The 23,994-nt window shown below is 41.5% G+C and overlaps 3 protein-coding genes across 11 annotated transcripts; 2 read left to right on the top strand and 1 right to left on the bottom strand.

The window, feature by feature from the left end:
• The first annotated feature begins 1,337 nt into the window (after positions 1-1,337).
• On the top strand, positions 1,338-10,951 carry kdm2ba (lysine (K)-specific demethylase 2Ba). Of its 4 annotated transcripts, none has more exons than XM_069524078.1 (10): positions 1,338-1,503; positions 4,418-4,639; positions 4,867-5,010; positions 5,793-5,879; positions 6,252-6,530; positions 6,652-7,469; positions 7,639-7,802; positions 7,905-8,066; positions 8,412-8,630; positions 9,669-10,951. In XM_069524078.1, the coding sequence occupies exons 1-10, from the start codon at positions 1,450-1,452 to the stop codon at positions 9,848-9,850; spliced, it is 2,331 nt and encodes a 776-aa protein (XP_069380179.1). In that variant the 5' UTR covers positions 1,338-1,449; the 3' UTR covers positions 9,851-10,951. The 4 variants fall into 4 exon arrangements, with proteins under 4 accessions (XP_069380179.1, XP_069380178.1, XP_019960997.1 ...); XM_069524077.1 differs by having other exon boundaries at positions 1,339-1,503; positions 5,793-5,881; positions 6,245-6,530; XM_020105438.2 differs by having other exon boundaries at positions 1,339-1,503; positions 4,415-4,639.
• A 667-nt stretch (positions 10,952-11,618) lies between these two features.
• On the bottom strand, positions 11,619-18,351 carry rnf34a (ring finger protein 34a). 4 transcript variants are annotated; one of them, XM_020105428.2, is made up of 8 exons: positions 18,157-18,351; positions 17,357-17,575; positions 16,091-16,471; positions 15,529-15,591; positions 15,005-15,206; positions 14,772-14,801; positions 14,288-14,329; positions 11,619-13,647 (listed from the first exon to the last, which is right to left on the bottom strand). In XM_020105428.2, exons 1-8 carry the CDS (start codon positions 18,160-18,162, stop codon positions 13,460-13,462), a joined length of 1,131 nt encoding a protein of 376 aa, XP_019960987.1. In that variant the 5' UTR covers positions 18,163-18,351; the 3' UTR covers positions 11,619-13,459. The 4 variants fall into 4 exon arrangements, with proteins under 4 accessions (XP_019960987.1, XP_019960989.1, XP_069380181.1 ...); XM_020105430.2 differs by having other exon boundaries at positions 17,357-17,646; positions 18,157-18,293; XM_069524080.1 differs by lacking the exon at positions 14,288-14,329 and having other exon boundaries at positions 17,357-17,646.
• On the top strand, positions 18,246-23,650 carry c4h5orf34 (chromosome 4 C5orf34 homolog). Of its 3 annotated transcripts, XM_069524079.1 has the most exons (13): positions 18,246-18,371; positions 19,029-19,243; positions 19,323-19,412; positions 19,493-19,732; positions 19,895-20,157; positions 20,228-20,299; positions 20,825-20,945; positions 21,097-21,188; positions 21,272-21,350; positions 21,436-21,524; positions 21,619-21,665; positions 21,777-22,002; positions 22,831-23,650. In XM_069524079.1, exons 2-12 carry the CDS (start codon positions 19,040-19,042, stop codon positions 21,956-21,958), a joined length of 1,479 nt encoding a protein of 492 aa, XP_069380180.1. In that variant the 5' UTR covers positions 18,246-18,371; positions 19,029-19,039; the 3' UTR covers positions 21,959-22,002; positions 22,831-23,650. The 3 variants fall into 3 exon arrangements, with proteins under 3 accessions (XP_069380180.1, XP_019960985.2, XP_019960986.2); XM_020105426.2 differs by lacking the exon at positions 18,246-18,371 and having other exon boundaries at positions 18,950-19,243; XM_020105427.2 differs by lacking the exon at positions 18,246-18,371 and having other exon boundaries at positions 18,950-19,243; positions 21,777-21,962; positions 22,831-22,969.
• The last annotated feature ends 344 nt before the right edge of the window (positions 23,651-23,994 follow it).

The following is a 23,994-nucleotide window of genomic DNA, read 5'->3' as shown; positions in this document are numbered from 1 at the left end:
TACAGTTCTTCTTCTTGACAAAGCATCCACTGTGTCAGGGCCTACATTTACTCATGTTTCAAAAATAAAATGAATATGGTCGTATAAGAAAAAAAAAAGCAACAAGCACAGTGTAGCAATAAGAGAATGTGGATACATATATAAACATTTATTTCAAATGCACCTATTAAGGGGTCCCAACATATATCACAATCAATAAAATCCAAAATAGAAATACAGTCATCAAAACAGCAACAAAAAAAAGAAAGAAAAAAAAAATCAGAAAACAATTTTTTTTACAGTTGGGTGTGATTGACCCTGTATTAAATAAAATCACTAAAAAAATAACCAGTTCATCTTGAGACAAAATCCCTTTTCATGTTAGCAGAAGGAACACTGACATTTCCCTCGACATGGTTGTCATATAACTGTTTCACTGCACGAGACGTTCTTGAAGCGACCACCAGATGCCGCCAAATCACGTCATCTTCACCCCACACAGAGTGGCCGACATGATTCAGTATGAAATCACAAACGTGACGTCACACAGTTCACTCATGAGTAAGTCAATGACACATCTGTTGTTACGTTGATAAGATGTGAAACTAGACATGGACAAAGAGCTGACTCACGTTTGTCTTGAGGGTGTTTATCAATATGACACCATTAGTGTGGGTGGGTTTTAATATCAGAGGAATGAAATGTATTCAATGTTATCGTGTTTAACAAATGGGGGCAAAGCTTTTATGTGACACCGGAAGACCTGTCAATTACTGATGTTAAATGTACGGCAGCCATCTTCATCTTCATCTGACTGACTTTTATCAGTCACAATAGTTTTGACCAATGGGCTCTAACATGTAAACACCACGAATAATCCTTGCAAAGCTAATAAGGCCACACTTAATGTCAGGTAAACCCATCCAAAGGCTTGTCAGATGAGCGGGCGACTAACATGAACATGTGGGGATTAAGATGCAGAATAAATCAAATCAACCTTTGAAGAATGAACCTGTACGGTCTTACAACACCAAGCAGAAGCAAACACACACGTGTGTACGGTGAATCATCTTGTTTTACCTGCTCATCTTCATTTCCGGTTGCATCCATGCTGCATTTATAACGCACGTAAATACGTATTTTAGTGTGTTACAACGCTGTGATGCGCCACAATTGCATCTGCATCAACCTTTTATTTTACGTTATTGTTTCAAGTACGCTTTAAAATACAGAAAGTGTGCGTAACTGTTGTTTTTTGTGTCCAAGAACGAAAGGTAGCGTGGATGATGGGAGTGGATAAGGCGAGCGTGAGGCTAGTGTTTCCCGCCGTCAGTGAACGCAGCGCGGTGCACACAGCTAGCACCATGAGCTAGCAGCTGCCTGTGAGGAGCAGGGAGGGCGGAGCTGCAGGAGCCTCGTTCAGCCATGTTAGTTTTCTGTGCCGTCCACAAACGATGAGACAGAGGAGCCATGGCCTTGTCATTGAGCGGAGACGATGAGGAATATGATTCAGAGTCCGAGCAGGTCAGAGCTCCCACATTTCATATCGCCTCCTCGCCGCGCTGCCCGTCCTGTTGGTATTTTCATGGTGTGCTGTGTGACTGAAGCTCCGTGTGGGAGCTGAATGGCGTTTTTTCTCCTTCACTCGCTTCAGGTTATCGTGCGGGTTTCACCCGCTCCTCTCCTCCTGTGTTGTGGTCGGGTGAAGGGAAGGAGGAGAAGGCTGGTGTTTAATCGTTAGCCAGGTCCCAGAGAGGAGCCGCTAACCGGACATTTGACTTAAATAACACGGGGTTAAATGGAGCTGGTCATCGCAGCTCGAACACGCCGCGTCCTCTCCTCCTCCCCGGACACCATCTGTCATGTTTCACCGCAACTGACCCATTTTTGTTGTGACCACCTCTGAACACACCGAGCACCTCCTTACACTGAACTTTACTGACTCCTGTCTGTGCCCAGAGCCTCACTGACCTCCTGCTAGCTGCACGGCTAACACACCCCATGTTAGCTAAAGCTGTGATTTGCTCCTTCCACATCTCCTCCTGGGAAACGCGTTTGTTGCGATGCATGTCCTCACACTTGTTAAAGTTGCCCCTCCACTCTGTGTCTTTAAGAAGGCTTTAGGCGAAATGTTGTGGGAGCAGGGGCCGAGGAGGGGGATGGGGAGCTGGAACAATGAAGTGGCTCTACTTTTTGTTGGGTTCCCAAATTGGGTCCCAGTGACCCCGGCAAAAAAATCATGATTGTTTCTTATCCACATGTTTTCCAAGTTTTGTGTCCACATGCTGCTGTTGATTCTGTCCAGAGGTCACAGTCCTGCAGGACTAACTTACATAATATTAGATTCATCTGTATCTGGGTCCACAGCATGAGTAGTTTCCAAACAGCCTTTTATGGGATATTGCAAAAGCCTCCATTAGTCACTTGGCCTGTACTGTTCAGGAGAAACATGAGAAGTGTTGACATGAGAGCCAGCTCCTAATTCTTACACAATGTTTATACCCACACCACCCATTAACGGTTCCTCATCACAGAGAGAGTTGTTTTGACCTCTGTTGTGACACATTGTTGGAGAGACACTTTTTTTTTTAACTTTGTGTCAAGTACCCCACTGTACATGAGCAGCAGATGATGTGAGCCTTGTGACTCCCCCCCCACTGAAATCCACGCTGAAGCCTGAGTCAGAAGACTGTTCCTCAGAATATAGGCCATGTTTTTGTTCTCAGGCCTCAGAAACCAATCCCAAATTCCTGACATAGTACAGCAGAGAGTTACAGTAAAGACGGGTCAGGTGATAGTTGCTTTGGGGATCATGCTCTGCACAGTGGGCTGGGCTGGTTCCATTTGTTTGTAGACTTACTTACTATCAGCTACTTGCAAAGTAGCCAGGTAGGGTCCAGAGATTGTTCAGGGAGTGGAAGGAACATGCACTTATTTCATCAGACACTGTGTTCAGAGGCTCTCTCAGGAAAACAGTTGTCAGACAGGAACAGAAAAATAATGAGGAAGCTGAACTTAAAAAAATACTTTCTGATGTTGACAGTCTCAGCAGCAGCAGCAGTCCTTTCTGTGATGTCTCCCTTGTCCCCTCCATATTTCCATCTTAGTCAGATTTGATTAAATGCTAAATCAGCAGGCGAGGACCAGCATATTGTTTTGAGAAAAAAATTATATTTTAAAGAAACTCCAGAATCTAAAATGAAAGATTTCCTAAAACCTCTCTTTCCAAAATCCTCATGAGGTGAGAAGAAGAACAGTTTGTGTTGTAAACATGAAGGAACATGTTCTGACTAAATCAGGAAAACATTAATGACCTACTGAGAAGGCTGTTTTTTTCCACATAACATTTAAGAGCATGTTCTCATCTCTTTGCAGGTAATATCATCATTAGGCTTGATGGAATGTCTTGTTCTCACTTCATATTGTTATACCTGTTCAACCTGTCCGTAACGCTCTACCATTGTTATGCACAAATGAAATCAACATGCTCTTGAAAACTATTTTTAATACTCATGGATCATAAATGTGAAACGTTATAATTGCTCATACAGCTACTCAATGAGTAGTGTGTGGGCCGTGTGTCGATACTACACTCATGTAGTCAAACAGTTGCAACCAGCAAGGCAAATGTGTTGCCAAGGTAACCTCTCCTGCTAGATCAAGAACCCCTGTAATGGTCTATGATTTGTCTTATTTTCAATGTGCTGTACAATCCTACCATGGCAACAGGAAAGAGACTAAAAATAAATGTGAGAAAATCAGGAATTTGGGGTCATCGATTCAAAAAGCTGTGTGTGTGTGTGTGTGTGTGTGTGTGTGTGTGTGTGTGTGTGTGTGTGTGTGTGTGTGTGTGTGTGTGTGTGTGTGTGTGTGTGTGTGTGTGTGTGTGTGTGTGTGTGTGTGTGTGTGTGTGTGTTAAACTCCATAATTTCATTCTTTGCTGTTTTAGATGCTAATTTTTACAGATAAAATAATGACTTGATTGATTACGTGATCAATAAGGAATGATTTGATGATTGTATTTATTTCATTTTGATGATTAATTAAAACTTGTTTGTTTTAGCTTCTTAAATGTAAAAATCTGCTGTTATTTGCTGATTTATATTTTTCTAAATTGAGAATTTATCTCTTTTAGCTCCTGGAAATTGTGACTGGCTATCAGTCCAAACAATTAATGTGTTAATTGACAATGTAATATGATTAATTAATAATCAAAATGATTGTTGGAGCCTGACAGATATTTCCACCTAAATCTCTGTTGGACTATATGACCAAAAGAAAATCATTATCACGTTGACGCAACATTATCAGCCAATATCAGTAGCTCATTACATATTAGTCAGCATGTTGCATTATCTTGCTTAAATGTCCAAGTCGCAATGGATAAGACCACAAATGTGTGTCCCTCCACTGAGTCTCTCCATCTGTCTTCCAGCAGCGGGCAGCCAACCGGCCAAAGCCCAAGATGGGGACGACATCAGCTGTTAAGCTGCCGTCCAACCGCAGCTCATCCGGCGCCAGACGCAGGAGGACGCGCTGCCGAAAGTGCGAAGCATGTCTGCGGACAGAGTGTGGAGAGTGTCACTTCTGCAAAGACATGAAGAAGTTCGGAGGGCCGGGGCGCATGAAGCAGTCCTGCATTATGAGACAATGCATTGCGGTAAGTCAGTAGTAGGAGAATTCTAGATATTAATAGAGATATTTATAGTGTGTCAGTATTCACCTAATTTTTCAATAAATAACTCTGAGTACAGTTTCAGGAATTACCAACATGTGTTGGCTGTCATTGCATCTCTTCTGAAAAAGGAAATAAAGGCATTATAACATGGTTCCTTGATGTTAAATGTATTTATTTCTACTGTTTTTGTCTGTTCCTAATTCATGCAGCCTGTCCTGCCTCACACAGCGGTGTGTGTGGTGTGTAAAGAGGCAGGGAAGGAGGACACACTGGAGGAAGAGGAGGACAAGTTCAACTTTATGTTGATGGAGTGCTCTATCTGCAACGAGATCGTCCACCCTAACTGCCTCAAGGTATGGTGGGTCAGAACTGGAACAATGGAACAGTTCCACCTCAGTCAAGTCATTCACATAGCGAGTCATCTGTTATAAAGCAGTGTGCCAGTAATCCCAGGTCATAAAAATGTAATGTGAGTGACTCAGAGGGTAGGACTGAAGGGACTTGGATATGGAAATGGTTTTGTTTACACAACTCTGAACACTCATCAGTTTTATGTGGCTCAGGTTGTTATGCTTCAGTTATGATAATATCATGTTTGAGGACTTGACTAAATAAACAGGGATAAAACTTCCAAGTAATGAGATAAGTTGAGCTCATTGCCTTTTAAAAGGGCGCGTGAATCTAACTTTTTACTCAAATATGTGTTCAGATAAAGGCAAAACAAAATGTAAAGCAGCACACACCCTGTTTGTAGCTGTTACATAAAAAACACAACAGGTTGTTGCTAGCAGCGGCACGGTCAAACCAGTTTTTCTAAACATGAACTGTCTAGTTGTTTTACATCATGCAACAATTTAGATATTATATAATTCAGACACTACAGCCATCTAGATTTCCATATTCAAGACCTTTAAGTAGGAGTCTACTTCCCTTTTCTATTGAATGCGTGAAGCAGGAGTCTGTGTTTTGAGTTAGGCTGAGGTTAAACTGAGCTGACCTGCCGAACAGGCACCACATCCCAGCGTTCGCTTTCACTTCCCTCAAACGGTTTGTGTTGAACAAACCACACAGGAATCCTTTTTAAAACTCGTTGATCTTGTAGAAAATCTGGCTTGTTTTCTCGTTGGTTTGTCAGGTGAGCGACGCGTCGGGGGTGGTGAACGATGAACTCCCCAACTGCTGGGAATGTCCCAAATGCAACCACGCTGGGAAAAGTGGAAAAGTGAGTACAAATATGTGTGAGTCAGAGTGTCAGTGTTAGGTAACTCTGTGTTGTGTGTTCAGCAAGTTTTTTCAGCCACAAGACAATTACTTGTAAAGATTTGAGATTATCTTAGATTTGGTAATATTCATAAAGTTTATAATACTTGTTTTGTTACTCTGAGTATGTGTTTTTAGTTTGCCACTTCCTGTTTATACTTTTCTACTTTGTGAAAGTCATTCACATGTGACTGTGTTTGACACGAAAACAGGAAACCTCTTTTGGTTTCAGCAATTAGTGTATTAAACCTCAGACTTGTAACACAGCTTGCCTTGTCACCATAGGCTAAAGGTATAAAGTTGTCTCGCAATTTTGTCCCCTTTGGTATTGAAGCAAAAAAGGGGCCCAGGCTTCAAGTACGCCTCCAACCTCCCTGGCTCTCTGCTGAGGGAACAGAAGCCTGTGAAGGAGGAGGGAGACACGTCTTCTGCAGCCAAGAGGAAAACAGACAGAGAGGAGACGCCCAGGTACAGACCGGAGGAGTCTCTTCACCGACAGCCGCCACTGCTCTCTCCCAGCAGCCTGCCCAGGCCCAGGCCTGAGGACAAACTGAGGAAGAAGAGGAAGCTGTTTGATGATGATGAGGAGGATGATCTCGGTGTGAGGAAGAAGGTTTGCATTATTCACAGCGTGACTGATTTTATTTTTTTTTTCTTATTTTTTACAGTAAATGTGTTTGTAGGTAATTCTACTTGTACCAAATCAAAGTAATCATGCAATTTTTTTTCAACAGGAAAAGTCGGATGACCCTTATTTTTCCAAACTTCTGCACCATATCAAAACAGAAGAGGAGGACGAAGATGGATATGAGGAGGAAGACGAAGAAGGAAGGGACCCTCAATTCCGGAGTGGCATAGAGAGGAAGCGGCGATTAGGAGAAGCTGAAGAAGAAGGGGATGACAAGGACTCAAAGACTGAACTTTTGAATCCCTGCATTAAAACGCCTGTTGGAGACAGTGACCAGTCTCACTGTAGCTCTCCGCAGGCAGGCCCCAGCAGTGAGGGCGGAAGCGAGACCCAGGAAAAAGGTCCACGTCCTAAAGCTCGCCGCAAGAGGCGTTTGCCTAACAGGGAGCTGAGCCGAGAACTGAGCAAAGCACTGAACCAGGAAATCCAGAAGACAGAGGACTGTCTGGCAAATGAAAACCGCCAACCACTCAAGGTGGAGCCAGAGACGGAAAACGAGGAGCCCAAGAGGTTGTTCCGCAACGGTAATGAACTTGGGGACCAGAGGCCACACCTCAAGACCAAAGAGATGAACGGGACCCCGTGGGAGCTGCGGCACTTCTACCCGAGTCAGATCACTCCACTAGGTTTCAACAGGAGCACGCCAACCAACCGCCCGGTGCCGCCACGCTCCCCACCCAAGTGTGTCCAAATGGAGCGGCACGTCATTCGCCCTCCTCCAATCAGCCCGCCTCCCGACAGACTGCCTCTTAAAGACAGTAAAATGCACGTCATACAGCGTGAGGTCTGGATGAAGATCTTTCGCTACCTCACACACCAGGAGCTGTGTGTCTGCATGAGAGTTTGCAAGACATGGAACAGATGGTAAATTCATGTTGACATTTTTGTGTTCAACATTACATTTCAAATGAAAAATATTATACTTTTATTAAGTATGAGGGAACAATGGTAGCATATTGATTTGGGTGCTGTGCTTTGAGAGAGTAACACAAAGACATAACATGCAACACAAACCTGTGTGTCTGATGTTTAGGTGTTGTGATAAGAGACTGTGGACAAAGATCGATCTGAACCGCTGCACCTCCATCACTCCACTCATGCTGAGCGGGGTTATCCGCCGACAGCCAGTTTACCTGGACCTCAGCTGGACCAATATTTCCAAGAAACAATTATCCTGGCTTATCAATCGATTGCCAGGTACACAACTTTGAGTAACTCCTGATCTATTTACAAGGAAAAATCTCTTGTTTGATCAATTTGTTTTGCATCTGTCCTTTAAAACGCTGCTGTGTCTTCCAGGTCTGCGAGTGTTAAAGTTGTCGGGGTGCTCTTGGGCTGCTGTGTCTGCGCTCTGCACCTCCAGCTGCCCTCTGCTGCGCACCCTGGATGTCCAGTGGGTGGAGGGACTTAAAGATGCGCAGATGAGGGACCTCCTCTCACCCCCCACAGACAACAGACCAGGTAACTCAACAAAGCACAAGTGCAACTGTACTGTATGAGTACATGGGTTAGGTCCCTGTTTTGTGACGTATTTTAATACAATTGTTCAACAATGCAACTCTAAATTAGCCACTCCTTTATAAAATGTAAGGGTTAGAATCCTTAGTGAGTATTTTATGAGAGAGTGGCTCTTCTTAATCATAGGTGATGGATTAATAATAGTGGTTTACTTTGCACGTCTCCCAGTTCGCTCTGCAAGGACTTTAAACATAAAGTTTATTGCAGAACTGATTGTGACTCCTATTTCCTTGTACTTTATAAAATGCAAAAAGTGATGGGTGATATTTTTATGTGACCGACTGACAGGTCAGCTGGATAACCGCTGCAAGTTGCGTAATGTAGAGACCCTGCGGCTGGCAGGGCTGGACATCACAGACACATCTTTACGTCTCATCAGTCGGCAGATGCCTTTGCTGTCCAGGCTGGACCTGAGTTACTGCAACCACATCAACGACCAGTCAGTCAACCTACTGACAGCAGCAGGCACCACGACCAGAGACTCTCTAACAGAAATCAACCTGTCTGGTGAGAACCGGGAGCTGAGGAGTACACAATTACAGGAGCTGCTGGGTTGTAAATAACACACAGATTTGAGACAGTATGAAGCCAGAAGCTTTTGCTGGGTGGCCACCAAAATCAGTTTTTCAGGGAATCCAGATTTATCTTGTTCTGGTTTTCCCAAATAAGTACCTTAATCCTCATCCAAAAAAATAAAAGTAAAGGTTTTAAAAGAAGTATGCATGTTACTTTCTAAATCAAAAGAAATCACAAAAAGAATTTGTCTGGTTGTTCTAAAAAAAACTGTGTGTTTAGGAATGCCACTGACATTAAGCTAAGGTATTCAATGTGCTTAAATAAATAAACAAACCCATTATTTATCTCATATTTACATCTGGACTATTTCTACCATGACAAACTATCTTCCAATAGACACGTAAAAGAATGCTGTTACACAGATTGTACTTCATTAATAGTTTTCTACCTGGGAAACGTACCACCTACCTTTGGCAGGAACAGTTGAACACTGACAGGCTTTCAGTCTGTACGGAGTGTTGGCGTGGCAACTGCAGAGGGACTCTTGTTATATGAAAGAATTGAAGGTAGAGAAGGTAAATCACAGTGGATTTTAATAACCTGAATGCTCAGAGCTGCACTTCATTGTTCAAAACATTTACATTTTGACACTCATAGACACCAATTAATCGAACATACATTGGATAACTTTGAAAAAAAAAGCCAAAACATAAAAAATTATGTGGCATCAAACTCACGTGGAGAAATGCGTTCTTATATCCCAAGCGACCTTCCTTCAGTATAGTTGAAGGTGAGAGTTGTAGTTGTATTTATGTTAATTGTGCCGACTGGGGACAGTTTAAGAAGAGCCTAGGAGAAAAGATGGAAAAAGACAGAACTGTATAATTAGCTAGATCATTTATTTAAATAATGTACATTCTCTTTGAGATGTTGTACCTCTCTCCTCAAGAAAAGACGAGAACTACTTGCACATCCCTTTTTAAGTATGAGGCTTGTGACTGACTCTTGTTTTCTTCGTTTTCTTTCCAGTTTGTAACCGCGTCACAGACCATTCCCTAAACTTTTTCAAGCGGTGTGGAAGCATCTGTCAGATAGACCTTCGCTTTTGCAAGCAGGTGACCAAGATGGGCTGCGAAAGGTTCATCGCAGAGATGTCTGTGAGCGTGCCATTCAGACTGAAAGAGGAGAAACTGCTGCAGAAGACAAGCTAGTTCCCAATGGAAAAAAAGATCAAATAACTGTCTTTGCACTTAATGGAACAATTTTGTTTTCGGACCGGTCCCTCTGATAAGTCTCTGAGTCAGTTTGACAGTAAATTGTGGACAGAGACCTGAGATGGACTCATGAGAAGTGATAGACTTTCACTGGATGGACAAAGATGAAGCGGCATGCATGCATTTGTGTTGAGATTGTACTTTTTATAAAGACATTGCTTGTAATTGACGGTTGGGTTGTTTATTTTTAATCTTAAAATATTTGAAAACCCAGTATTTTTATACGAGCATCATTTCATGAGTTTACAGTGTCTCAGGAGCTAAATATCACAGAGACTGTGTGATGTGAACAGAAACATGTCACCTTCCTCAGTTTGCCTTCATACGACGGTGTCTCCTTTGTGCCAAAATCTTTATTTGACATCTGTGTAATTTATCAGTATCAGAGAGGAAAGCAGCATGTACAGTGATACATATCTGACTAAATTATCATTAAACAACTCCCCAAATATTTAGAATGTTTATCAAGAATGAAAGAACAAACTTAATTTTCCTTTTACACCCTCTTGTCTTCAGTTTCCTAAATACTTCTATGAACTGTTAAGTGTTGGTGTTGGATGGGTTTTCATCAACATTTCAACATTAATTTATTGTTTCTTTTTTTATTACAGTTTGTATTTATTCAATAATTCAGTCGCTTGACACAGAGGTCTCACACAGCGGGGTCAAATAATGCTTGCAAATAATTTATGGGGTTGGGGGGGTTGGGTTTGAGTCTGTTGCAGCACACACTTGCTGGGTTTAACACCCAGAATTTGACAGTCACAGTAAACAAGTGACTCACCTCACACTGACTGGCAGTAATGCAGTCAATCCCACATATCTGGTTCTCTATACAAGTATCTAAATAAGACCCTTGCAAATAAGTCATTTGCAAACATTTAAAGGTGAAATAAACCTCCATACAGTAGGTGTCGTGTGTATTTTGGGTGTCGTGCTGTAATCTTATCACCTCAGTGAATGTGATGATGTTTATATTTGTAAATCCAAAAACTGAAGTGCTAAAAATGCATTAAAAGAATCTCATTTGTATCAATATTGAGTCTCCAGTTTTTATATTCTGATGAAGTTTAAAGATGCCAGGGAACTTGTGAGGCAAAAGTCACGTTCAGCAATGGTTCCCTACTTTTTTGACTCATAACCTCCACCAAGGAGGTTGTTTCCGTCTGCATGCTTATTTGTTTGTATGTTTTTAGCAGCATTTCTTGGTGGCAGGATGTGGCGTGGGTGAGGAAATAATCTATACATTTTTGGGTGGAGATCCGAATAAGGGTTTACTTTATTTTTTAGCATTGACAAAAATGCCATTATTCAACATTTTTGTTGATCTCTCAGAGAATAATCTGTGGATCTTGATGAAAAATGTTTAGAGGGTTGATATTTGTTAGATTTAACAAAAAATCAGGATGTAGTGAATTTAAACATGGTTTTATAAGGGGACTATTAAGGTCAGTAATGACTACTGAAAGCCATTCTAGTTTAAAATGTAAAATGCCCCATACAATTTTCCTTATGAGGTTTTTGAATAATTTTGTCTCAAACCTCTAAAATAACATATTTTAAATGGAAACCCTGCATGTCCTCACATCTCACAAGCTCAAACCATAAAAAATCCTCTGTTGCCAAAAATATGATTTTATGTTGATAATTTTGATGCCGACACAATCCAAGATAATACAGCGACACTGAATGTGATGCATCAATGTACAAAAACAGAATTTTTATTTGAATCTTTAATTACCAAAATAAAAAGTTTTGACATTCCCAAATACGAAGACAAACCTTGCACACGTATACCCTCACTAAATTAAAAGTGCAACCTGCTCCGCTACTCTTCATGATTGTAGGGGGACATCTTTACTGTAATAGCAGCAACGTTGGATTTGTGTGGGCACAGTAGAGATGGATACATCTAAAATGAGCAGGATTTGGGGAGGGGAATGTAAAACCAGGAAATAGAGCTTTGCAGCTGGAGAAGATGGCAGAATATAACATAACCATCGTCAAATGGGTTTGGGTTCTTGTCATGTTCTGGTTCAAGAGGGACAGATAGTTCAAGCGAACCTATGCAGATTAAACACGTCAAACCACTTGACAGGTAAACATAACTCTGTAATAATAAACTAACCCAATCCCACAATCTCACATTACTCAATTTGAAATCAAATGGAAAAAAAATATAGATGTATATACATCTGATATGAGTCAATATATGCAAATGTACATTAGCAAGTCATTATTTCTATATACTTTCTATACCACAGGTGTCAGTTAACTCACACTATATATTTGAATAGTTAGTTCAATATATTACTCCTACATGAGAGAGAATCAACTGAAAAGCATTAAGACACTTCATTCCACTCCCCACAAAACACGACGACAAAACAAACATTCAGTTTCACATCCACAGTTCAGCTGGAAAACAGTAGAAGATGATGGGAGGAGTTAGCACCAGTTGTTGTCTCCTGTCTCCATGTAAGTGCTGAGACAGGACAGAGGTGACAGCAGAAGAGGTTAACTACTGTTTTGCTGTAATGGCAAGAGTTTGCATGATCATGTCATGCATTACAATAACATATTTTTAAAAGCAAATCAGTGAAGATAATAAAAGAAATGATAACAGCAAATTAATGGAGATAATAAAAGAAATGATATATCACGTTTCTCATAAGTCGTCATTATCAGTCATCTGAATCCTCACCTGCTGCTTTGTGGGCTGGGAAATGTTAGCTTGAAAAGAAAACACAAGCTCATTCATTTCTACTTCTGTTTTCACACTGACTAGAATACAATTATTGGGATTAAAAACTCCTTCAGTTAGGCTGAAACTTGGACAAGTATTCCATAATAAGTACACGTGCTACCTCAGCCTCTGTTACTGGTTTGCAGTTTGTGAGATGTGGTGCATCAACACAGAGTGAAAGTGCTTACTGTTAAAACAACCAACAGTCACACACTGGCCCACACAGTCGAGGGAACAGAAAATGGGTGAGAAGCGTGAGGGTGTGACCCATTATTTGGCAACTAACTCCTGTGCTCAGGTTCAGCATGTGTCTGTCCTCAGTGTTACTAAGATGTATTCCCTTGCAGCAGCTGTAAAAGAGAAGTGCTCTAAAGAACACTCAGAGTTGAGGGCCATCTGCAGTTTATAGGCTGATCTGAGGGTGATGAGTTGTGTTAAAACGAGACTGCACATGGCTGAGTGCCACACATTCTTTGTGTTGAAAAGTTGTAAGAAAAGCAAAACTGATACTTAGGAATGAGCACAGATTATAGATATGTTTACTTAAGGAATGACTCACAAGAGGGTATGAGCCTACGCTCTGCCCACTGGTGAAAGCAAAGAGTGACATATTTTCCAAAAAACAAACACATTTCTCTTAATATTTCAATGTGCAAATAATGTGAATACAAACATGAGACATCCACAAAATCAAGTCTTTTTGGGATTCAAAGGTTGTGAGCTGCATGGTTGAGTTAAGGTACAGTCTCGCTTGCTTCAGAGCTGCTACTCTGAAGCACGTGCTGCGGTGCTGCAGTGCTTTAGGACTTGAAGACGTGCACGGCCCTCACAACGTACTGCCTGCAGATCGGGCACTCGCTCATTCTCTTGCCGCACTTGGTGCAGGTGACCATGTGACCGCACTCCAGAAGAACACAGTCGATAGCTGCATCCATGCAGATCCTGCAGAGGTTGTCGTCCTGGATCGTCAGTGGACCCTTCACACGGTCTACAGGAGACAGAGAGAGGTGACGGCAAATGTTGGGAAACTGCTTTGGACACAATGAAGAATTAAGTGTGACATTTCATGCACTGTGGAGGGGCAAGGAGCAGCAGCTTGATAAATCAACTCATGTTATCAAGTGTGCCATATCTTGTTCAGGTCACGCTCACAATCACCTGAAAAATGCCTGCTGTGGTTATGTGTCAAGATGTTTCTATGACAACCACATAGCCTTTATCGCTGGAGATGTGTTCGTAAGAGAGTGACTGTACACAGCTAACATACTGCAGTTCTCAGTATAATTAGCTTCACATGTTGAACACATGACCCTAGGAGAGTGACCCCATGGTGGATCAATGTTCCTGGAGCATGGCTTAACTAAAACGTTTAAATTCAAGTTCTTTAGTGGGATAAGTGAAAATTCATTTTCAATAAAAACAGCCTTTACAGGAAATGCCATTCCGCAGGGAGGGAGGGGCACATGTAGGGATTTGACAAAGAAAGGGGACTGGAAGATGAATGACAACAGGTTCACAACGAACACAGATGTGGTGCAGATGTGATACAGCTCACACTATGGAGAGGCGAACCACGAGATGGTTAAGTGTGACCATGGCAACGGTGGCAAGGAATCCATAAGCCTTACCTCCGATGGCACCATTGCAGATAGGAGGGGGGAAGGCCACCACTTTAATGTGGGAGGAGTAAAGCAAGCGAGAGACATTCCATCATCATTCAGGGCGAAATTGAAATGACTCTGCTTGTGACTTTGTGTGCTCAGTGTAGGTAATTCAAATTATGAATATTTTTGTATTATTATTATTATTAACTAGGGGTGCAACGGAACACAAAAATCACAGTTTGATATGTATCTCGGTTTTGAAGTCACAGCTCTGTATTTTTTCGGTACAGCACAAACCAGCATTCTCACAAAGAGTAAGGCCGCTATAAAAACATCTATGGCATTTGTTATTAGAGTGTGTATATGCTACCTGGTAGGGCTGGGTTCAGATGATATTGAGGTTTGAACATTTGTTACAAATGCGTGCACCGCTACACCCCTATTTTTACCTAATGTTAACCTAAAGTTAAAAATCTAGGACATTTCAAACAGATGGGTGACAGCTTACCTGTGGTTACAGTACTGCTCACATTTTCCACTGCAAGAGAGAAATCAGTCAGTCAGCAAGTACACAGAAAGTACACGGTAGGGGTCAATATCTAGTCTGTACTCTCTACTTGGCTTCATACATACTATGACAGATAATGTCATGCTTTTTCATAGCTACCAATGAGTCAATAAGAAAGCTGCAAACAGTGTCATCTCTATGCACAGTATTTATTCACTGATCATAGTACCCACATGATTTCCTGTTCTTCTCCGTCTCTCTGTACAATCTGCTGACGCGCTCCACCAGCTCCCACTTCTCACAGCACCCTGAATAGTTGACAAAGTTCCTGGCTAGGATCTCCTTCAGCTGCCTGACGGACAGGCCCTCTATGTCCCTCAAGCTGGAAATGTCGGAGAGCGATGCTCTGGCCCGACGCCGTGTCTGAGGACTCACCTAAAGCACCAGAAAACCATTAATACACCATTTGTACATGAAAAGAGAATATGTTTCGGATTTCAACCTGAACATTTTAGATTTAGTTTATTCTATTAATGTAAAAAGTATTTTCGAGTTCTTCAATCTGCAGACACTGCAGTTTTTGCGGCCGGAGAGAAAGTGGTTAAAGATCCAGCCAAGAAGTTCTTAGCATTAGTGTCTCATTTTCAGCCCTTACATTGGTTTTCTTGCACATTAACATTCAGCAACAGAAATGAAATGTGTCTGTCAATAGTTCCCATATAAATGATTTTAAAATGATCAATAAAAATATGATCACCTCAGGGGTGTGTTCACTGGGATCCAAGTTGAGGAGAGACACAGACGTTGCGTCACCTATATCCTGTAATACAACAGCAACAACAACCATTAGAATGTACTACATGCAAGGAACACGCCAGTTAACTGAAGATTAGGATTAGACAACCTTCAGACAGCCCATTGATACCTTAGGAGGAACAATGCCTCTTCCCTTCCATTCATAGAAAAGCTTACTTTCCCTAAGCAGGCCAAGTACAAGTATTTATAGTGGATCCTGGCTGCTCGGAGCTACCCTTTCATTGCCAGTTGCAGAACTCCTCGTTCTCTCTTTTACCTTTTGTCTCTGCTCTCTAGCATCCAACTCAGTTTCCAATTAGACGGTTTAGGAAACGCAATTGTCAATAGTGAAGTCATGGGCTTCCCATATTATCCATTTATAGCAGCTTAACAAACAAGTGCAAATGAGCTGTGGACTCTTCAGAAATGTAACTGTTCTCAACATTCTCAGCAGAAAATGACACAGATTTGGCTGATGTGTGGTGAAGTTTATGTGTCAAACATGTTTTAAGGTTGGTCCTGACCTGGTTGGTATCAGAGCTATCACTTCTGCTGAGCGGTTCCTCCTGAGAGGTGACAAAAGCGGACAGCTCAGAGGCAGATTGTGTGGTAGAAGGGGTATACAGGGAACGTGAGTGCAAGCTGCCCGTGTCAGGGTCCTCCTCCTCTTCAATGCCTTGATGACAGAGCACCAACTCCACCAAGTCTTCCTTTTCCCTGCAGGTATCGATGGGGATGTTGCGGAGCAGCAAGTACTGGCGCAGATCTTTTACTCGTAGACGCATAAGCCGAGGCCGCTGAAAGGCTGTGGCTTTCAGCAAATGGCATGTGGCACAAATGCGCAGATTCTCCTGAAGGACGGAGCACAGCGAGCAAAAGCTCTTCTTGCAGTCGCAGCAAATATACTAGGAAAAAAACAGAGAGAAATCAAGATAATGTAAATGAGGAAATTTTTGCTCTTTCTACGACGCATTACAGCCAAAGATCCCTGTCATCAGCAGGATTCATCAGACATGAACAAGTTTATCTGCCCTTCATTTTTATTTATTTTACTAACCTGTGACATTCTAGAATAAATAGGAACACAGTCAAGTTGAGAGACTGAAAAGCATATCTTTGCCAGTAGACCTTTCCTGCATTTTTGAATCATTCACATCTGCTCTACCTCTCCAGGCACAGAAACATAAGGCAGCTCATTTCTTTTAAGTGACAAACATCAAATAGTAATAAATGCAAGACATGGGATTAGACTGGCACGATGATCGAGTGCAGCACAAGGTTCAGACAGAATGAGAGCCTCTGAGCCACACTGGGACATCAGTGAAGATGATATTACAGAACCAGTATGTTCTCCATCTGTCTCTGCAATTGCCTAGAATGGCACAGTGTTTACAACAAAAATCTGTTGCCCCTGGGTGTGAATTAAAATAAATTGACTAAATACATTTTAGCTCCACAGAGCTTAATTTTGTGGCTGAACTGCTCTCCAATTTAAAATGCACAGGGATATATTAAAAAAGAGAGAGTGATTTATTACAGACTAACTTCCGTCCTAGTTTTAGGTCCACTGGCCAGGCAGCATTACAAATGTGGATATGCATAAAAACATGCACTCAATCTACATTTAAAACATTTGATTGCTCAGTTTCCAACAGCCAAACATAATAAGCAATTTATACTCCTAAGTATTTATTTAGTATCTTCATCTGCTTCCACACGTGGACATTTTCATTCTGATTAAGTCAGCAGACCAATTAATTTCTACTGGCACAGATCATCCAAGCACCTACCTTCCTCCTGAAGACTGAGAAAGCCTGGCCACAGGCCTTGCATACAAGATTGGGAGTCCCTGAGCTGGTGGGCGGGTATGTGGAGTATCCCGCACTGGGTGCAAATCTGAAGGGTCCAGCACCGGCTCCAAACCCTGGCTGCTGGCCTCTGACGGCCCCGGTACCCATGACTTCATTCAGCAGACCACAGCATGAAGCCCACAAGGACGAGGCCCCTGCCTGCCAAGTCACAGAACACCTTGACTTCAGTATTTGCTATGTTCACATGAATCTTGTTGCTGCTTTAGATACTGAAAGAACATGGACAACAACATGTTAACAAATGTTTACCACAGAAACAAGCCCTGCTCTTTGAATAGAAACAACATATGAGTGGTAATTATAGAGGAGATGACAATAAAGATGACAATGTTTAACAATAAAGCAGAAACTAGGTGCAGGCAGGAGGACGAGGCTAATACAGCTGCAGCACAACAATCACACTAAGCTCGATACATCGTTAGACTATTTTTTTTAACTGTCCAACGTTAACGTTGCAAAACAGCATAACAAAACAACAAAGGGACATCTTCAAGAGAACAAGTTCCCTTCAATGAGTCCCTGCTTAACAACAGTGTGAGGTGGATTGCGGCTGACAGCTGTCAGAGTTGCTATTCCGACAATTAGCTAACACAGGAGCAGACGGCAGCTCCCCACACAGCGACGAGAAGCTTGGCGAAGCATAGCTAATCTTAGCTGCTAGCTACAGGCTAAGCAGAGCTACAATAGGAGCGGAGGTTATGTAAAGAGGAGAGATGCACCTTCATTGCAGCTCCGGCGTGTCTGTGGCTGTGGAGCAACAGACTGGCGGGTTCCACATTGCAGAAGGGAGCGTCACTTCTCTGGATGAGTCTCGCTTTGACGACGAGAGCTACCACCGAGATTGGCTTCTTCTTCTACTGCTCCCTGATGCTGCCAGAGTCTGGACCCTGCTGCGTTGTGTTGCTGCCCCCCAGAGGTCACATAACGAACTGAGGTAATGGCTATTTATATTTTAAATGTTTTAATCATTTGAATGAATAATATTAAAATAAAAAATGTGACATTTGCTGTCAGTATTAGTAAAATAAGATCATATTTTGCGTGCCCGACATCGCTAAAATAGTAAAAATGGATAGATGAATAAATAAATACATATATACATAAATAAATAAGTGACTTTATCATCACCAAACTGTATTTGTGTTTTTGAGTTATGTATTTATGCATTTATGTATTATTTTGGCATTTACTCATTTAGATATTATCTAGTTGATTCTTTATTCGTTTTTGAAAAATTTAATTTAGATAAGATATTCCTTGTTGCGTTAAGGCAGCAGAAAGGATAGTGAAAGTAAATAAATAAGTACAAATGAAATATAAATACAATAAAATATTGAAAAATAGAATGAACTATATACAATACAAATATATATATGTCATATATACAGAACAGAATATATATAATATCAAATGGATAGAGTGTAACGGGATTGCACAGTTAGATGAGGTTGTACAGTTATTAATGTTATAACGCACTTCCGGTACGATTTTCTCCCTCTCGGCGAGCGCGCCAATAACAAGCGTCTCCACGTGATGACGTTGCCTGACGCGTCACCACGGTGTTTTGACTTTGAGCGCGTGTCTTGTCCAGGTAGTTTGAAGATGGAACCCGACCCCGGTGTCAGCTCCGTGAGCATGTTTGAGGACGAGTCGGTGGATGTTCGCTACATGAACGGATCCCAGTTACAAGTGTCCCCGTGCGGCGGTGAGTTCCTGCTGGTGAAAGCCTCAGACCCCTCCCGGCATCCTCTGCAGCCCAGAGAGAGGGTCCGCCAGAGGACGAGGTTCACCATCAGCACATACAAGGTAACTGTCAGGTCCTGGCTATTCTCTGCGTTACAACTACTGACCTCAGTGTATTCAACGGGCTGGTGTCGCTTTGCAGGAGTTGATGACAGCTGCACTGGCGTTTAGGAATAAATATGCAAGTCGACCATACCTGCCACAGGAACTCGTCCCTGCTGAATACAAGACGGTACTATTAACCACTTCCTGTCCCGCTGTTACCCTCACATCGCTGCTAATCATGTTGCTTACGGAATTTTCTACCTGCAGCCTTTCAGCATTGACTCAGATGTGATGTGGCCTGAGCTCTCCTCCTGTGAAGCTGAGCTCGGGCCTGGAGGTGAAACCATCATCAGGTCTCAGGAGGGACGAGCTGCACTGATGCTGTCGCCCTCAGGAGAAGAATTCTCTGTCGAGTTCCAGTGCAGACTCAGCCAGTTTCAGAATCATCAGCACAGTGCGGAGAGTTTCAGCAGGGATGTGGATCGCAGGGCGGTCAGTGAGCAGCATGTAAGCGATCTGATCAGTCAGACCATTAGTAACAGGACCAATCTGGGAAGAGGAAGTAGAGATCAAGGCCTTGTTCCCTGATTGAGAGGTCATGCTTCATAAAAATATTCTTGTGCTTCATCTTTGACGAACTTTGTCATTTCTCATCTTTTCTCTTCCCAGCCAGGGGAGAAGTACCAATCAACCACAGTGGTCCAGCATCACTCCTGCTTTGCTTATGCCCCCATGTGGTGCTACCCTCTCTCCTTAGCTCTCCACCACTGGACGACGCGTGTCTCTCAACCTACAGAAGTTGGAGCGGTTGGCGCCAGCGATTCTGCCCAAGCAGAGAGGAAATTAAATATGTCTGACATATCTAGTGAAGAGAGAAGGTCTTGTCTACCTCAGGCCCTGGCTCTCACATGTCCGTCCCCTCACAGACACAGGTTTGCTGATTAGATGCATATTGTGCAGTATTTATTGACGCTCAGGGACTGATTTGGTCATGTGTTTAAGGTGGAAGAGTAAAGATGAAGACCATCCAGCAGAGCTGATGAAAGTGATGTGGTGTCAAGGAGTCACCTACAGGTAGATGTGCAGGAGTTCATGATCCTTAGAGAGCTTTATTACTTTGATGATCTTTGAAAGAGCCCCTCCACTCTATAGTCATACAAAATTTAACAGAGTGAAAAAACATAATGCCTTTGCAGTATGGGCCCCCAACCTCTGGGATGACCTCCCAGCTGGGATCAGAAATGCTACATCTCTTACTGCTTTTTAATCCTTTCTTTCTCTACCTATTTATTTTTTACGATTCTTTCTTTTATTGTTTTCCTCTTGTGAAGTACTTTGTTGTATAATACAAACAAATAAGAAGAAGTTTACTTTGAAAAAACAAAGCATTGAAATGAGTGTATATGATAGGAAATACACAACATGTGTTTTTCATTTAGCTTGAGTAGATTTTGTGAAGAGGTGCATATATTTACACTCAGGTGTTCACAGTGTTATTTTTGTTGGACCTTAACTTTTCTCATTTAAAAATCCCATGTAGAGATGTATAATACATATATAGCTACACAGTGACTGTGTGTACCTGTCTCTTGTGTGTAGGATACTGAGTGGAGCTGTCTCAGTCATAGAGGTTTCTCCAGGAGATGGATCAGTGATCCGTTCTAACGGTGTCCTCAACACTTATTTTACCCATCACCGCCCTGAGCTCCAGTCAGGGCAGGTAAGTCTTTCATCATGCAGCTTTTATATAGTCTGATCCACTGTATTCAAAATGGCATGTTGTTGATATGGAAGCTAAAAACAAAGCCAATCTAGTTACTTTATTTTTTCCATAAATGCACAAGGACTAATTATTTGTTGTGACTTTGCAGGTGAAAGAGATATCATACCATCTGAATAACCTTCCACCAGATGTAGTGGGACAGGCCTACTCCATATGCTCCATTGTAAATCGTGCAAGCAGGTGAGGAGCCGTATATAACGGTCAGATACATTTCATGGCTTTATTTTATTTAAGTCTCCAACCATCACGTCATTGTTTTAAAGGATCCTCACTTGCTATGACCAGGCCAAACAATCCCTGACGCTCCCTGCTGCACCCAGCTGCTTGCAAGGGGCCATAGAGGTAGTCCCTGCTGATATTACTATAGCTGTTCATATCTACAGTAGTCAAGCTTCTAAAATATATATATATTATATTCTATTTGCAGGGGAAACATTTTTCTAAACCTGCAGTGCTTGAAGGAAATCTTGCACCTGTTGAGCATCACATGAATGTTACAGAGAGAGAAGAAAACCTGTGAGTTTTATTTTTCTGGTTGCTCGTTTGCTATTGTTGGATTGTAAGTTGGATACTTTGCTATGTGTGATGTGATCTGTTCCGTGTCCTTCAGGTCGGATCTTGTAGCTGCCGAAGTGGAGAAGATAAAGCGGTTCAACTGTATCCTTCAGCACTCATAATACTGATTTATTTCTTGTTGTGAGATTTTACATGTTACTCATGTTTATGTTGACAATGACTTTGTTATGCACTTTAACATCCTGTGTTCAGTTCTTCTGGAGAATAGCCACCTGCAAAGAAGTGAGAAAGCATGTGTGGAGCAGCACCGTCCTCCTGCAGAGGAGGAGACTCATGAACCAGTGAGTGAGAGCTCCATTGCTGAAGCTCTTCAGAGGACATCCAGAGCCATACAGGAGATTGATGCTCTCGTGTCTGCAACCACACTGACATGACGGAGTGAGCAGAAACCCCTTCGTCTGAGCTTCATTGGGAAGATGTAAAGCAGTTTAACCATTATGCACAAACACTTACATAAAGACTTATGTTATGGTGTCACAAAATCCTTTGTAATATTCATTGTATTGACCAGACTAGTCACCAAATGTTCAACCACAGAACCCAAACATCTGTATATAGAATGTTTTCCTATTGCTAGTGCTTTTGAACATTGATATTTCATTCCTACACCCATAATGAATATTCTATGTCCGTCTGGTTTATCATTTATTAACTATTGATAGCCAAACTATAATTATCAAACATCAATACCCCTGGTCTTTTTAAACCTTTCCTTGGGTTTCACAGCTGTGGTCAGTTACTAACCATTTCATGTGTTGATGATCTTTTAGACTTGGGTAAACGCGTCAAAACAATTGTATAATATCTGTCTAATCTTGATTTACATTCATAATTTGTTCAAAATGTTCAGAGTTTTCCCTGAACTCACATCTTTTGAAATAAGAAATTCTAAATACTTGAATGTAGTTTAATATGGATACCATATGCTGCCACAAGATGGCAGTCATGAATAGCTAATAAAAGAAAAGAAAAATAATAAAAATGTTCTCAAGTTCAGTTGAAACCAGAAATATATAATTATCATAGCTTTGGGTCAATATATTCCAAAAGCAAAGCTGTATTATCTATTTGGTTTGTTATGACAGCCACTGGCTCACTGACCTGCTACAACTAACGAGTGATGGCAGACTTGGGCAGCCTTGTTTTATACCCCTGTTCATTTAAAACTTAAGGGAACACTTGACAAAGAGTGAGCTGTGAGTGTCATGATAAAAGCATCTGATCACATTCCTTGAATTCTCTGCAGAACCAGTTCCAATGACATGGGGCCTCGTGAGTGAGATCCATCTTCTTTGTGGCAGTTACTGTTCCTGAGGACTTGTGACGTCATGGGTGACGTCAGAGCTCTTGCATTGAAAATTATTATCTATCCACACTATCTGCTCTTCATCATATACATAAATTAGGATTTACACACTTGAATTCGAAAAAATACTTGCTAATATTTGTGATAAATACTGTAGACAGACTGTCTGTGTCTGTCTTTACATAGTGAGTGTATTGTGAGTTGATTATAAACTCCAACAGAGAGAGCTAGTGCAACCAATAATGCTTATCTCCAAAAGTTTTAACATTGGTCTTTCTGTGCTCTGTCAGCTACAAATAAAAACATTGCTCACTTCAGACCTAACATTGTGTTGCAGCTGCTGCATGGATGTTGACAGTTTTGGCAAAGTGCTGATTCCTTTTAATGTGGGGACGGTATGTAAAATAAAGTCACCTGTCAGAATGTTTGGTAAACACTTGAAAATGAAAATGTTGTCATATATAAGGATAATGCAGTGTTATGCCTTTTAACAGTCACATGAGAATATTGTTTTTGTGTGTGCTGATATTTTTGTATATTGTCTATGGTTGATCTCTTTGTTTAAATCACCTGATCAAACTATTAAACTGATAGCATGGTTTGTCCATTGTTGATGCCAATGCTTTTTTAATTAAGTTTAGTTTTGTTCAACAATAAATTCATATGTGTTTAGTGATGTTTTTTTCAAGCTCTACTTTTTACAATTTTTTCAAATGTTTGTTGTAACAAATTGGATAAAGATGCTGTTTTCTTTGTGCAATTGATTTTATTATTAGGAATATTCCACATTCATGAGAATGAATTGACTCTAAATCAAAAAAATTTGAATTTTTCTATCAAGAACGTGTCCCTGCAATGGACTAGCGACTTGTCCAAGGTGTGACCCGCATCTCACATATTGTCAGCTACTGGGTCCAGCTCCCCATGACCATCAAAAGGTGGATGGATGAATAAATGAAAGGATGAATGGATGGATGGAGGGATGGAAAAATGGATGAATTGATGGATGGAAAGATGGATAAATTGATGGATAGATGGATGGTTGGATGGATGTAGTGAGTCATGGATATCAATAACTACATCAATATGGTACCAAGTAAAGAG

Source organism: Paralichthys olivaceus, chromosome 4 (genome assembly GCF_024713975.1).
Source record: "Paralichthys olivaceus isolate ysfri-2021 chromosome 4, ASM2471397v2, whole genome shotgun sequence".
Classification (NCBI taxonomy): domain Eukaryota; kingdom Metazoa; phylum Chordata; class Actinopteri; order Pleuronectiformes; family Paralichthyidae; genus Paralichthys; species Paralichthys olivaceus.
This window is presented reverse-complemented; position numbering and strand designations above follow the sequence as displayed.

Excerpts from the sequence above, each read along its gene's own strand:
- c4h5orf34 (XM_020105426.2), top strand. The coding sequence starts at position 18,971 with ATGACGTTGCCTGACGCGTCACCACGGTGTTTTGACTTTGAGCGCGTG. Across the intron at positions 20,946-21,096 it reads CTGAGCTCCAGTCAGGGCAG|GTGAAAGAGATATCATACCA; the intron begins GTAAGTCTTTCA and ends GTGACTTTGCAG. Across the intron at positions 21,666-21,776 it reads GAAGATAAAGCGGTTCAACT|TTCTTCTGGAGAATAGCCAC; the intron begins GTATCCTTCAGC and ends TCCTGTGTTCAG.
- kdm2ba (XM_069524076.1), top strand. The coding sequence starts at position 1,450 with ATGGCCTTGTCATTGAGCGGAGACGATGAGGAATATGATTCAGAGTCC. Across the intron at positions 4,640-4,866 it reads TTATGAGACAATGCATTGCG|CCTGTCCTGCCTCACACAGC; the intron begins GTAAGTCAGTAG and ends TAATTCATGCAG. Across the intron at positions 6,531-6,651 it reads ATCTCGGTGTGAGGAAGAAG|GAAAAGTCGGATGACCCTTA; the intron begins GTTTGCATTATT and ends TTTTTTCAACAG.
- rnf34a (XM_020105428.2), bottom strand. Across the intron at positions 16,472-17,356 it reads TCTCAGTCTTCAGGAGGAAG|TATATTTGCTGCGACTGCAA; the intron begins GTAGGTGCTTGG and ends TTTTTTTCCTAG. Across the intron at positions 14,802-15,004 it reads GGAGAAGAACAGGAAATCAT|TGGAAAATGTGAGCAGTACT; the intron begins GTGGGTACTATG and ends TCTCTCTTGCAG.